We start from the raw sequence: 13,655 nt of genomic DNA, 5'->3' as shown, positions 1-13,655 counted from the left end.
GGTCATTGTCTCCCACTACTCTTCCCTCATTAGACCAATCATCAAGTACAATGCCCCATTTGGCATGTATCTCACTAGACATCTGCAACAACTGGAGAGGCCACAAAAGTACCTCACAAAGAGGATCCTAGGCCATAAACACTTGTTCTATATGGACAGAGTCAAAAAACTCCAACTATTGTCTGTCTCATATCTCCTACTTAGAGGCGATCTCTGCTTGACTTACAAATCCATGTCTGACCCAGCTCTGTTAGAAATGCTACGTCTAAAGAAATCCCAATCGCTCCACACCACACACTCCAGAGACCTCGGCCTTATTACCACAATCAACAGAACAAGCTGGAGGGACAGGTTCATAACTCAGACACTGCCCATGCTATGGAATAGACTTCCCATACATGTCAAACAGAACACCTCACTGGCCCTCTTCAAGAGAAATCTTGATGAGTGGATGGGAAATAGAAAATTCACTCCAAGGATCACTCCAGTGGCTCTACTTGACAGAGGCACTAGGAACTAAGTTCGGGTGGCACGATGCCAGGGTAATCCTATGGACTAGGCTTGTAAAGGCTCCAGGGCCATTAGCTTAGTACACACCTTTGAACCTGTGAAAGCAGATGCAGATATTCTTCACTCTTTGTCAGTTAGACATAACTGGTGTTTCACCAGTAGGTGATGGGAGAGAGTTTATGTCATGGAAGAAAGATACATAGTAATCTCTGAGATCAGTGTGACATTGTATTGTTAATATAATTTACTGTGTCATACTATACTATACTGTTCTATACTATACTATTCTATACTATACTGTACTATAAGGCTGCAACCAACAATATATGTTATTTGGCCAATAAACATATATATTTACAGTACGTTTGTCAAAAATTTTTTAGTAGTGGAATGAGCCAAATGTAAGGCTTAGCAAATGGAGAAATTATCAATTTTCCTTTCATTGAATATAAGGTAAGTGGGATGGGGGGGTAATGCCAGATTTTTTGTTTACAACAAAAGTTTCAGCATTGTGGTTGAGTGTGTTTTCAGATTAGGCTCAGAGGGTAGTGATGTGCTGCAAGTATTGTGCGATGGTTCTGTTAGGGAAAAGGTGCTTAGTACCTTAATGTGTAGGTTTGGGTTAGGGGTAACGTTAAAGTTATTACTCATGAGTAAGGTGGTGCAAGATATATGTATATACATATATCGAGAGAGAGAGAGAGACAATGGTGGTTCCCAGCGAGTGGAGTATAAGTGACCCAAATATGTGTAACTAATGGTGTAAACAATATCTTTATGTGTAAATAATGTTAAAAATAGTGTTTACAACAGTGCTATAAAGAATCAACTGTAAATAAAACAATATTTATTTAAATGTAACTGATTTGTTAAGTACATCTGGGTACATTGCTCTATTAGTAAGAGCAGATTTATTTAATGAGTTGTTGGATGTAATATAAAAAAGGGGTCAAGGAAAGCTAGTCAAACAGTGTTTACCATTTGTCAAAATTGACTAGAAGTCCAGGGTAGCAGTTATGGAAGAGATGGAATCAACTTTGGAGAAAAAGCTAGAAATGATTCCAGCTAGAGGAATCCAGAGAGAAACAGAGACTATTTCCTAACAGTATAAAACTGAAATAAGGGTATTTGCTATACATTTAGTTTAACCACAAAACTTTGTTTTGCTTGGAAGAACTTGCCTTATTTCCACTTGGAGATAATACATTGCACTATTTTTATAAAGACCATCTTATTCTTTATCCTGGATGGAGATTTGCGTAAGCTAAAAGCTTACTTCAATAACACAGACATTTCAAGTAAATATATATGAAAAAAAGTAGTACATATGTAAATACAGAACATAATTATTTGAGTCCTGTTTGTCATACATTGAGAAATGGTTTAATACTTGCAACTGCTTTAAGACCAAACTGCTTATCAACATTAGGAAAGTCTAACTACCTCCAGAAAGACAGAATAACTGAACATTGCTAAGCAATTAGAGGGGTGGTAGTTACTAATGCTTTAGCTACACGTATTTTGAAATTTGACTTCTAGCACAGCTTTAAGTACAGAGTAATAGAGAAAACTAGGATAAACCCAAGGGGTAGGAACTTTAAATCTGCAGATTGAGTTGAAGCGGTATTATTGGATTACTGTGTTACAAGCTGGTAAACTTTTGTTGATTCCTGGTGTCTCACATTAATAATTACCTGATAACTACTACTTATAACTAGCAACTTAAGTACCCAAACACTTGAAACATCTCATCAAGCTCCTACCATTACTGCAGAATAAAACACAAGCATTAGGGTAACAGTCCGACATGCAGTAAGCAATAGTACATGAGTAACTGCCACCTTGAGCAATTATGCTTAGGAATGCCTGAATATAAGCTATCTTGTGTCAAGCTACTGACTATAAGTCCTCCGCCATTACTTACAAGAAATATATGTTTTGCTTAAAAATGTATGTTCTACTTAACATGGTATAGATTCAAGTGAACCCATGGTTTCATGTGTACCTTGTTATGCAAATTCAACCTGCAGCCACTCAGTGTGGGAAAGACACAGGGACTGAAGGACAGCACTGAGGAGTAACCACTGAGAAAAAAAGAGAAAATGTAAGGAAAGGCGTAAATCCTAAATGGGAGAAAACCGATTCTGCACTTTATGTGAAACTGAATTTGATTTAAAATGTTTTATATGTTTATATTTTGTTAGGTTGGATGAGCTTTTGAAAAAGTTGCAAAACAGACTTAGTATTATGTGTTTTTTGCTACTTTCATAAAACCAAATATTTAGTATTTCAGTAAGACACTCTGAAATATGCACTGTTGTGATGGAGAAATTTCATTCCTTGTGTGAGCAGACACTGTATGGTGACTTGAATATCATAATGTACAGGAGGGAGACTGTTGTTTTGTCAAATTGCAGATGCTTTGGCTTAATAGTTTAGAGTGTATCATTTTATACTGCACTGATGCTCCTTGTGTGAGCCATGCAAGAAGAGCAGACCTCTTATATTACAGATCAAATGAGCCCTTCACACACATATGAGCACTAAGGTATACAGTTAGGTGGGAGGAATTGTATTACAGAATCTTGTCCATCCATGATTCCAGGATACTTTTGAGTAGTGGGGATGGTTAAAGGGTGGAACTCTAACACATCAAACTCTGGTTTCAGAAAGCTGGCACAGCAGAACTGCTACGTGGGTGGCAGGCAGTCATTGGGCAATAGAAAGGAACCTGTACCAGAAGATGGTGTGTGAAGCTATGAATTTCCTGCAAGTGACAGGGTGAGCCTCGGGGAAAGTGGTAGCTGTAAGTGTTTGAGTTCCTACTGCTTAGTCCTTATCATAACTTTCAACCTCTTTGAGTAAGACTTCTGGACAAAGCCAAGAATAATAGGGGGTAGGGGGACAAAGGCCAAAATCAGGGACGTATTGTTATTTTAGGCTTAGAATGTTGCTAGAACAAATTTTGCATCAACATACAATTTTATGAAGGATATGAAGTCTGAAACTCATATGTCTGCCATTACTTTGATTTCAGTCCTCAAATGTTTGCAAGAAAATCATGCATTTTATGCAAAATAGACCAATGAGGGATTATTAATAAAATATAGTGCTGGTAAAGCACTAAGCAATTTGATTAGGTATTTTTTTAACTTTCCATGTTTCATGAAATGGGGAAGATATGCATCTAACCTAAATGTTATTGCACCTAACATTTACTTTAAATTAATACCTAATCATATTAACCCCATTCTATGAAACTCAGAAGTTTAAAACAAACAGTTTGTGTCACATAGTGCTTTGGTAGCTCCACTCATTTATGAATGCCCCCATCATTGCATTCAGTCAGGCCAAAGGATCCTTACCACTCCTCTTGGCATGCGTCTTCATCAGTATCTGCAACATGCTGCTTAAAGTACAATGAAACGACTGAAAGCTTCAACTTCCTTAGTCATGGTTTTTCATTTTTAATCCATGAATTTGTGTGTCTTCACTGCTATGTGTCTCTGTAGCTCTCTTACCTCCACCACATTCAGTACTGCACTCAGTCCAGGATCCGTAGCTCCAGAAATATCCTTGGCTCTGCCTCCTGTAGGGTAAATAATATTCATACTGGAAGCCTTGGTTTGACTCCTGATTGATCATCTGAAAACAGAACACAACTCTGTAAATCATATGATTTTGGTGACTCACTCGCTCACTGTCCAGATCTGCCTACAACTACGGGGCTTTATCTATACTACCTGTATCCAGTATGAATTAGGGGTCCGAAAGGAGAGATGACAAAATTATCAAGCAAAGGAGAGTAGTATTGTTGGAAATTAATTCATCCTCAAGTTTTGGTGAGTACCTTCATGAGGTGGACCCTGTTTTTTACAAAATCTTACCAAGACTACAGTGATATATAGACTGTATTTTGTATAGCATATATCATGGACAGAAGTAGGTTAAAAAATAAAAAAGATAGCTGGGCGCACAAGTCCCAGGATAAAAAAGTGTCCAATACTGGTAGGTGCACTGGTGCCAGGACTGGAAAAAATGAATGATGAATCCTCAAGACACAGAAGCATTCCTACAATGGGGTTAGGCCAGACTCATGGGGAAAATAGCCTCCCTGTTATAGTCCACAAAAATCACATAAACGGATAGGCCAAAAAAACAGCCTTAAACATGATAAAGTGGACTATTGAGGATAAGAAAGAAATTATGAATTGTTACTATTATTCAAGAAGCCCAGAACTTCCAGACACAAGACATACAAACAGATTAAGAGAGAAATTAGAGGAAAGGAAATTACTTCCACAAGAAAAACTGTCAAAATCTTCAAGTGCAAATGTGTGTTCACTAATACAGCAGATTCATGAAAAACATTATATAGACCAAGACGCCTTGGGCTGTTTGGACTGAGGAAGTGGAAAAATATAAAGAACAAAATCTAGAGATTTTTGAAAGGTATAAAAATGAAATGGACATGGGAAAGAAAGACAGATCTGATATTGTGCAATATTTATGCAAAGGAGAAAGCCAAAATAATCAATATAAGAAGCAGCTCCAAAGATGTTCAAAGAGAAATACAGACAAAGGCACCCAGCTATAGAAAACTTTACAATGAAAAAAATAAGATCGCAAAGGGGGAACTGTAGAATAGAAGATTAGTAAAGTAGACGTCAATAAAATAGAATCTGAAATTATGGAATACCTGTGAAGTGAAGGATTTAATATAGAAAGTCTAACACATGTTATATCACATCATGATGGAAAAATGCATCCCCCAAGTCAGGAGAAAACAGAAGGAGCAGATGACATCTGAAGAAGAAATATGAATATGGACATGGGAAAGAATATAGCAATAACCCACGCCTGGGTGTGGGTAATGCTGGATTTACCCACGGTTGGTGTGGTTTGGTCACGAGGGCGAAGCCCGAGTGGCCAAACAAAGCCAACCGTGGGTAAATTCAGCATTACCCACACCCAGAAGTGGGTTATTGCTATTATACAATGACATTATTTAAGAAAAAAAATAATCACTTTTCTTAAATAATGGCATTGTATAATGCCTCCTTGTTGCCCTTCCGCAGCTGTCTGGTATTCTGAAGCAGTTCTGATGTACTGTGCATGCATATGCCTACGCAGTACATCAGAGCTGTGGGCAGAAGCAACGGAGAAAGCAAGATCTCCATTGCTTTTTACAAACTGTTTTGCTATGTTAAATGGGTTTAACATAGCGAGACAGCTTTAAAAAAAGCAACAGAGATTCTCTGTTGCTTTTTTTAAAGCTGTCTCGCTATGTTAAACCCATTTAACATAGCGAGACAGTTTTAAAAAAGCAACGGAGAAAGCAAGATCTCCGTTGCTTTTTAAAGTGTCTCGCTATGTTAAAGGAGTTCTCGCTATGTTAAAGGAGTTTAACATAGCGAGACAGCTTTAAAAAATGCAACGGAGATTCTCCGTTGCTTTTTTAAAAACTGTCTCGCTATGTTAAACATGTTTAACATAGCGAGATAGTGTGAAGCAATGGAGATCTTGCATTCTCCGTTGCTGTAAAAAAAAGAGTTATAGTAATGGAAAAAGTCCGGGCGACCGGACCTTTTTCCATTACTATAACTCTGATTTACAACGTGCACGCTGACCAATCAGCGTGCACGTTTTTGAATATTAATGGCGTGGTCATTGTATAATAAGAGATTTAATATGTTAAAATATTTATGCAAAAAAGAAAGCAAAACTAATCAATACAAAAAGAACAGTGCCAAAGATATTTTAAGAGAAATGCAGGCAAAGGCATTTGGATATGGAAAAGTTTACAATACAAAAAATAAGAAAACAGACAGGGAAAGTAGAGAGGAGGATTAGTAATAAAGAAGTTAAAGAAATAGAAGATGACGTTATGGGTTACCTGTAAAGTGTAGGATTTAGTGTAGAAAATCTAAATCTGATAACACCACAGCAGGATAGAATAATGAATCTCTAAATTAAGGAGAAACCAGTGGAGTAGGAGACATCTGATCAGTTACCATTTGAAGATATTTTGGAACATTTAGTTGGAATCCAGTATAAAAGTTCAGTTGGAGTTATACAGCAAAGGAAGGAACAGGAAATGATGCCAACTCTGGCACAGTCGATGTTGTGGAGTGACAGGCCAGTGAGTTATCCTATGAAAGAGCAACAGAAACAGCACAGAAAAATACTCTGGAACTTTCAGTAGAAAGACCACAGGACATGGTGGAACAAAGAATGTACCCTTAGTTCAGAAGAAAATTATGTAAGGGAAGAGTTGTTTGATTTAATACAAATGGAAAGACATATTAAGATCAGTGAAATAAATAGACTGCAGAAAGTTAATAAGACCCAAAATGTTAGAAATGCTTTAAAACAAATGAACTTAGTGATCAGGACTGTTCATAGAAACTCATGCAATATAACAGAAGCAAATAGGATATACTACTGTGCCGCTAAATTAATAACAGATAAAGTATTACCAAAAAAACATAGGGGAGTAAGGCAAAGGAAGGGGAGAAATTAAATGCCATCATTGAAGTATCGAATAGAGAAAACTATAAAGCAATTAAGGCAATAAGTGTCACTGTTAGAAGAGTACAGAAGAGGGAACAGATCAACAAGCTGTGTACAGCTATTACTCAAGCTTGCATAAGTTATGTTAGAAAATAATCTGCATGCTGTTGAACAGAAGTATCAAGAAGTATTGTCTGTGAGTGTTGTCATTGTGAAAATATATGATACTGTGAAATATGAAAATATATCTGAGGCAGTTCGACACGAGTATCAGGCTGATTGTTAGAAAGAAATGCTGAGCATTAATGGACAAAATATGTAATTTAATCAAGAAATAGGTACAGAGTGAGATATGTTAATTAAAACTTTGTTAACTTACTCTGAACACTGGGTGACACATTTAGGTTAGAAACTGCTTGCAAGTCGTTACAAGAATAAAAATGTCTTCTTTTTCAAGTAGATACATTTAAAGATGCAAATTATAATATTTTGTGTTGTGTTGCTTGTGAGAAACTAGAAATGGTAAAAAAAAATAAATGCATAAAAGCAAAGAGTAAAAAAAAATAAATGTATAAAAGCAAAGACTGCATACACATAAAATCAGTCACATCATCATGGAGACATACCAGACACTCTGCAGAGCCATAGCAATGATATTAATGATGCCAATAATGGTTTCCTTTGTAACTGCACCTTACATTTTCTATGTAAAAGCTTTGTTTCTTGATGTATGTTAAAATGTTTCTCTCTAATTGTACCCTGATTTTTTGTAAAGTGTTCTGGGATCTTTCTCCCTCTGGGTATCTGCTGATGTATCTGGTAGTGTACTCGGTAATTGTACCTGTGAATTCATATGTCAATGTGTTTTAGAAGCTTTCCTCCCTGGATCACCACTTAAAAAAGGTCACTTTTCTGCCCAATCAGACCAATTGACCAATCAAAGCTGATACTGATTTGTTCACTGTTTTAGGAAGCTTGCCTGGAGAATATCACATGCAAACAAAATCTAATTCAGTGTCAGTGATTCTTGATGCAAGAAAAGTACCTATTAAACCAATAAGTAAAGTTAAACTAGAGCCACAATACTTGGAAGCAATTAAAACCATCAAAATAGGTGAATATTGTGGTTAATGTTCTGAAGAAAGACAATATTTGCATTTGGACTGATCCATAAGACCTAAATATAGTAATTAGAATAGTATATTAACAAATGGTTACTTCTGAAAATGTGGTCTCAAGAATGCCAAATGTGTTTAGTTTTTTTTCAGTACTAGAAGCAATCCAGGAGACTCTGATATCCAGACATGATCTCTACAAACATAAATAAATAATAATAAAAAAAATATATATATATATATATATATATATATATATATATATGTCTGTCGATCAAATGAGCTGTCAACCAAATGAATGTCGATCAAATGGTCTGCCGATCTTATGAAGTAGACCCATATCTATCTATCTATCTATATATATATATATATATATATATATATATATATCTATATATATATATATATACACACACACATATATATGTATATATATATATATATATATATGTATATATATGTATATATATATATATATATATATATATATATATATATATATATATGTATAGGTTTACTATCATTTCTCCATTTGCACTTTGTGAGAGCTATCGTGTCATCAAACCATATCAGCAAAAACAAAACACGACTGCCACAAAAGTTGAAAGCGGAAGTGGAGAATGTCAAATTTGACACATTTTGAACATTCTCTACACTTTTGCAACTGGTAATACTGTTCAACACACAGTGAACAATGTTTTTACAGGGGAGCAAGCCCCCCCTGCACCTCCCATGTGGGAAGCTGCGCCCCCACGCCCCCTGCTTCTTGCATATACAAACTCCGGGATCGCACTACAGTGAGGGAAAGGATACATTTCCCAATCCCCATTATAGTGAGATCTGAACTGAAATGTTGAAATTCACAACAGTATTTGCTGTTGTGCATTTCAGCATTTTATTTTTTCATTCTTTCCAAAACTTGAATAGGGGGTTCGCACTAACATAAATCAAACAAAGTTCACTCGCTCTTTTGATAGTAAATATATATATATATATATATATATATATATATATGTATATATATATATATATATATATATATATATATATATATATATATATATATATAAAACATCTATCTATATAGTTGGTTCTCAAAAAACCTTAACCAAAAATATCTAAACCCATAATATTGAAAAATAAAACTTATTATATGCAGGGGAGACAAGTTCCCCCCTGCACCCCTACATCATCATCTGCAACTATGTATTTCAACTCCAGGTCATACAAGAGTGAAGAAAGGGCAAATTCCAAGTTTTCAATATTCTGATATTCTGAGTTTTAGATATGTTGTGCCAACCACAGCTTCAGCTTTTAGATATTCTAACTTTACATCAAATGAATGTAACCCATTTACACATATATATAACAAAATACAAAAACAACCAGCACTCAAATTATATTTAAGGCTATTTATTAACTTTAAGCCTTCACATAGACAGTATAGCATAAATCCACAAACTAACAATAAACTGGTTTCACCCATTGGCAACATCAGTGCAAATCAATCAAAACCCTTCCCAGAATAAAATCCATTTAAATGGACATCATACCAAATGCATACTAGCTAAAAGGCACACATACATTCAGGCTCTGCTATTTATATAAAAAAAAAAATCTATTACTCAAATTTACATAAATATTTACATGCCATCATAAATATACACATACACACACACACACACACGTGTGTGTGTGTGTGTATATATATATATGTATCTATATATATGTATATATCTATCTATATATATCTATGTATATATATATACGTATATATATATATATATGTATATATATATATATATATATATATATATATGTGTGTATATATATATATATATATATATATATATATATATATATATATATATATATATACATACACACACACACACACACACACACAAATGAAAAAATATCGAAAAATATAATTCAAACATATTCCCAGGCTATATATAAATACAAATGAAAAATATAAATCATAAATATTTCCAGGCTGTCAACCATCCAAGTACTAACCAGGCCTGACCCTGCTTAGCTTCCAAGATCAAACAAGATTGGAAACATTCAGAATGCTATGACTGTAGGTGAATTTGAAAACTTTTTAAAAAAATATTAATTTAATCCAAATCTTTTCTTTCTTTCCAAAAGTTGACCCATGTTTCAATTTTGAAGACAAACCCCAGAATCGACACCAATAAAAACAAAATGTGCAGCAGCATGCTCTAATTTAGTTTAAATAAAACACTTATTTTATGTCTACATTTCAAGTCACTTAAATGTAACACTATACACTGTTTCCATGGTCTCAATGTCTGCCTAATATAAAATGCTCCACATTGGCACACCACCATATAAACAACCCATTCAGAAGAACACATAATTAGATGTCTGGTATTATAAATTTGTGATGTATTAATTGAAGTAAAATATTTTGTTTTTGACACTGCCTTGCAATATACAGTTACCATAATATATACAACCCTGAATGTCAGTAGTAACTTCCATATTCAACATCTTTCCTTTCTTATACCAAGATAAATATTCACCAATATTTTTATCACGTCTAAAACCAAATCAACATGTATCTTCCAAACATTGATCAAAAAAAGAATCCAGTTTCAAAATGCCAATATTTATTCAATACTGTTCTAATATTGAAGGAGTTAATGTCAAATATGGTGACGGTGCATTGGTGAGCGTTTAGCATTGTTGCCTCACAGCAAGAGGTGTTCTGCTGTGTGCCTTCTGTGTGGAGTCTGCATGTCCTCCCTGCATTTGTGTGGGTTTCCTCTGGGTGCTCCGGTTCCTTCCCATATTACAAAGACATATGTCTGGAGAGTTTCTCCCTGGGCATCTGCTGAAAATTGTCTCTTTCCAAGTCGGATTTTCCCGGTTAACAAATGTTAAATAAATAAATAATAAATCTCAGCTTAGAATCATTGGCATCTCTACTGCCATTATTAACTTGTGTGGGCTTACCAGCCTATAATAAACTTTCTCTAGAAATATTAGAAGCCAACTGTGCCTCTTTAACCTTGTGTGCATCATATCCCCTATCAATAAATCTTTTATCCAGTCTGTCATCTTCTTGCTCAAAGTTGTCCAATGAAGCATAGATGCAACACAACCTAAGAAACAGAGCCTTACGAATTTTATCAATAATATATTTCGGGTGACAATTAGCTTGAAACAAGGATTTTTAGTAAATGGCTTATGATATAGAGAAGTCAGAACAGTGCCATCAGTCAATTTTGTAACACTCACATCTAGAAAATCCACATTAAACAAATCAAACCTCCCCACAAACACTAAACTTAAAGGGTTAGAATTCAAATAACTGATACAAAGTTTTATCAAGTCCACTTTTCCAGTCCAAATAAGCCAACAATCATCAAGATATCATTGCCACATGTCCATATACTGTTTATAAATGTTATTTTCTCCATAAATTAGTTCGCTTCCAAATAACCCATACATAAAGCAACATAAATAGGGGCAAATGTAGCCACCCATCACTGTACCTCAACTTTAAATATCACTCATTTTTGTACATGAACACATTATGTTCCAGTACTAAACTAAAAAACTTCAAGAAAAAATTCACACTGTTCTTTACAGTACATCTGGGAGAGATTAAGTCAATGACTCAATGACTGTACGTCCCCCTCATGTGGAATACTTGTATAGAGAGACTGGATATCAAGCAGGCAAAAATATGCATGATTCAAAACCTGTATATCAGCCATCAGTTTCAAAAATTCCATGGTATCCTTTAAACTTGCCCTGACCAACTGCAATAAAGGTTTAAAGTGAATTTCCAGACATACCTATAAAGGTTCTGTTAAGGAACCACAACCTGAAACAGTAGGTCTACCAGGTGGATTATTTATTGATTTATGAGCTTAAAACAGAATATAGAACCTCGGTATCCTTGGTACAGCTACTACTAGCTGATAATAAAGATTTTCAGAAATAAAATCACAGGCTTTCGTGTCATACAAAAATTCATCAGTATAATGCTTAAAATCCCTGGTAGGGTCAAAAGGCAGTTTACAGTAAGAAATCTTGTCATTAAGCTGTCTTAAAACCTCCTTATCATAATCTGTGGAATCCCATACAGTTGCTCCACCTTTATCAGCCTTAACAACTACAGTCTGATTATTAGAAGTCAAACCCTTAAGTACACCCCTTTGCTGTACACAAGTTATGGCTAAAATGTTTAAAATGCTCAAGTAACTTAACAGCAGGGTGATAAGGTGGTTGAAACTCAGATTTCTTGAAACTAAACATAGTCCCAGAATCAAACATTTAAGTAGGTTGTTGACTGAAGTAAAATTTGAAATCCAACTTTCTGCAAAAATACTTAATATCAAGTACAGCAGAGTATTGTAAAACATAAAAAGATGGAACAAAACCCAAGCCTTTATTCAATACATCAAGTTCACCATTATGTACATTTTGTGAAGATAAATTAATTAAATCATCATTCACATCATTCAAACCATAGTCAGAAACAGCATTTCAACCTTTTCTTCCATGTTTTCTGCTAGCTTGCCTATAGGGCTTCTCAAAATATCCAGTCTCTTATTTTTAGGTGAACTAACCTCACCCAAATCACCCACATCAGTATCAGTGTCTGTATTGGAAGAAAACTCAGAAACACTTGAATCTGTGATGATTTTATCCAATGTATGTTTTAATACTGAACTACCTCTCTTCTGTTTAGGTCTAACATTTTTTTCTTATCACCCAGGCAATAAAGGTATTACACAACTGTGTGCAGAGCTCATTGTAAATGGAGCCACCGATACTGAACCAGAAGATATAGCAAACCTCCTGGCTGATAAATTCAGCACCAACTATACCACTCTCTCTCTCCCTCAAACTACCATCAGCAAATATCATCAAATATAACTCTGCCTACTATCAGTAGGAAACAGGTCCTTAATGCTCTCTCTTAGACCAAGAACACTACATCAATGGACCCAGACAATATCCCAGGATGCCTTCTAAACAGCATGAAACATGACCTATCTAGGCCCCTAGAATTATTATTTAACTGTAGCCTCCAAACTGGCTTCATGCCAAATGAATGGAGAAAGGCAACAGTCATCCCTCTGCACAAAGGTGGGCCATCCACAGACCCTGGAAACTACAGACCCATAAGTCTCATTAGTCTTATATGTAAAGCCATAGAAACAATTATCATGGAGATGATCAATAGAGATATAGTAAACCTCCAGACACTGGACCCAACCCAGTTTGGTTTTGTCAAGAGCAGATCATGCCTATTCAACCTGGTGGACTTCTTTGAGAAGGTCACCAAGGCAATGGATGAGGACAAGATCATTCACACTGCCTAACTTGACCCAGCCAAGGCATTTGACACAATACTCCACTCGGGCACTACTGAGAAACTCAAGAGGTTAGGTACAAACCCTTATTCACCCAGTGGATAGCCAAATGGCTCATAGACAGGACCCAAGAAGTTAGAATTGGGTAGTCCACCTCTAC

At 35.3% G+C, this 13,655-nt stretch overlaps 1 protein-coding gene across 2 annotated transcripts in view; it reads right to left on the bottom strand.

Moving 5' to 3' along the window:
- The window catches only part of PAPLN (papilin, proteoglycan like sulfated glycoprotein), a 1,077,292-nt gene that overhangs the window by 477,214 nt on the left and 586,423 nt on the right, over positions 1–13,655 (bottom strand). For both annotated transcript variants that reach the window (XM_044074058.1, XM_044074059.1), the window contains exon 10: positions 4,032–4,155. In XM_044074058.1, the coding sequence (XP_043929993.1) occupies positions 4,032–4,155 (124 nt within the window). The remainder of the gene's footprint in view (positions 1–4,031; positions 4,156–13,655) is intronic.

The sequence above is a fragment of the Protopterus annectens genome, chromosome 6.part0 (assembly GCF_019279795.1).
Source record: "Protopterus annectens isolate FY-2018-M chromosome 6.part0, PAN1.0, whole genome shotgun sequence".
In the NCBI taxonomy this organism is placed as follows: domain Eukaryota; kingdom Metazoa; phylum Chordata; order Ceratodontiformes; family Protopteridae; genus Protopterus; species Protopterus annectens.
This window is presented reverse-complemented; position numbering and strand designations above follow the sequence as displayed.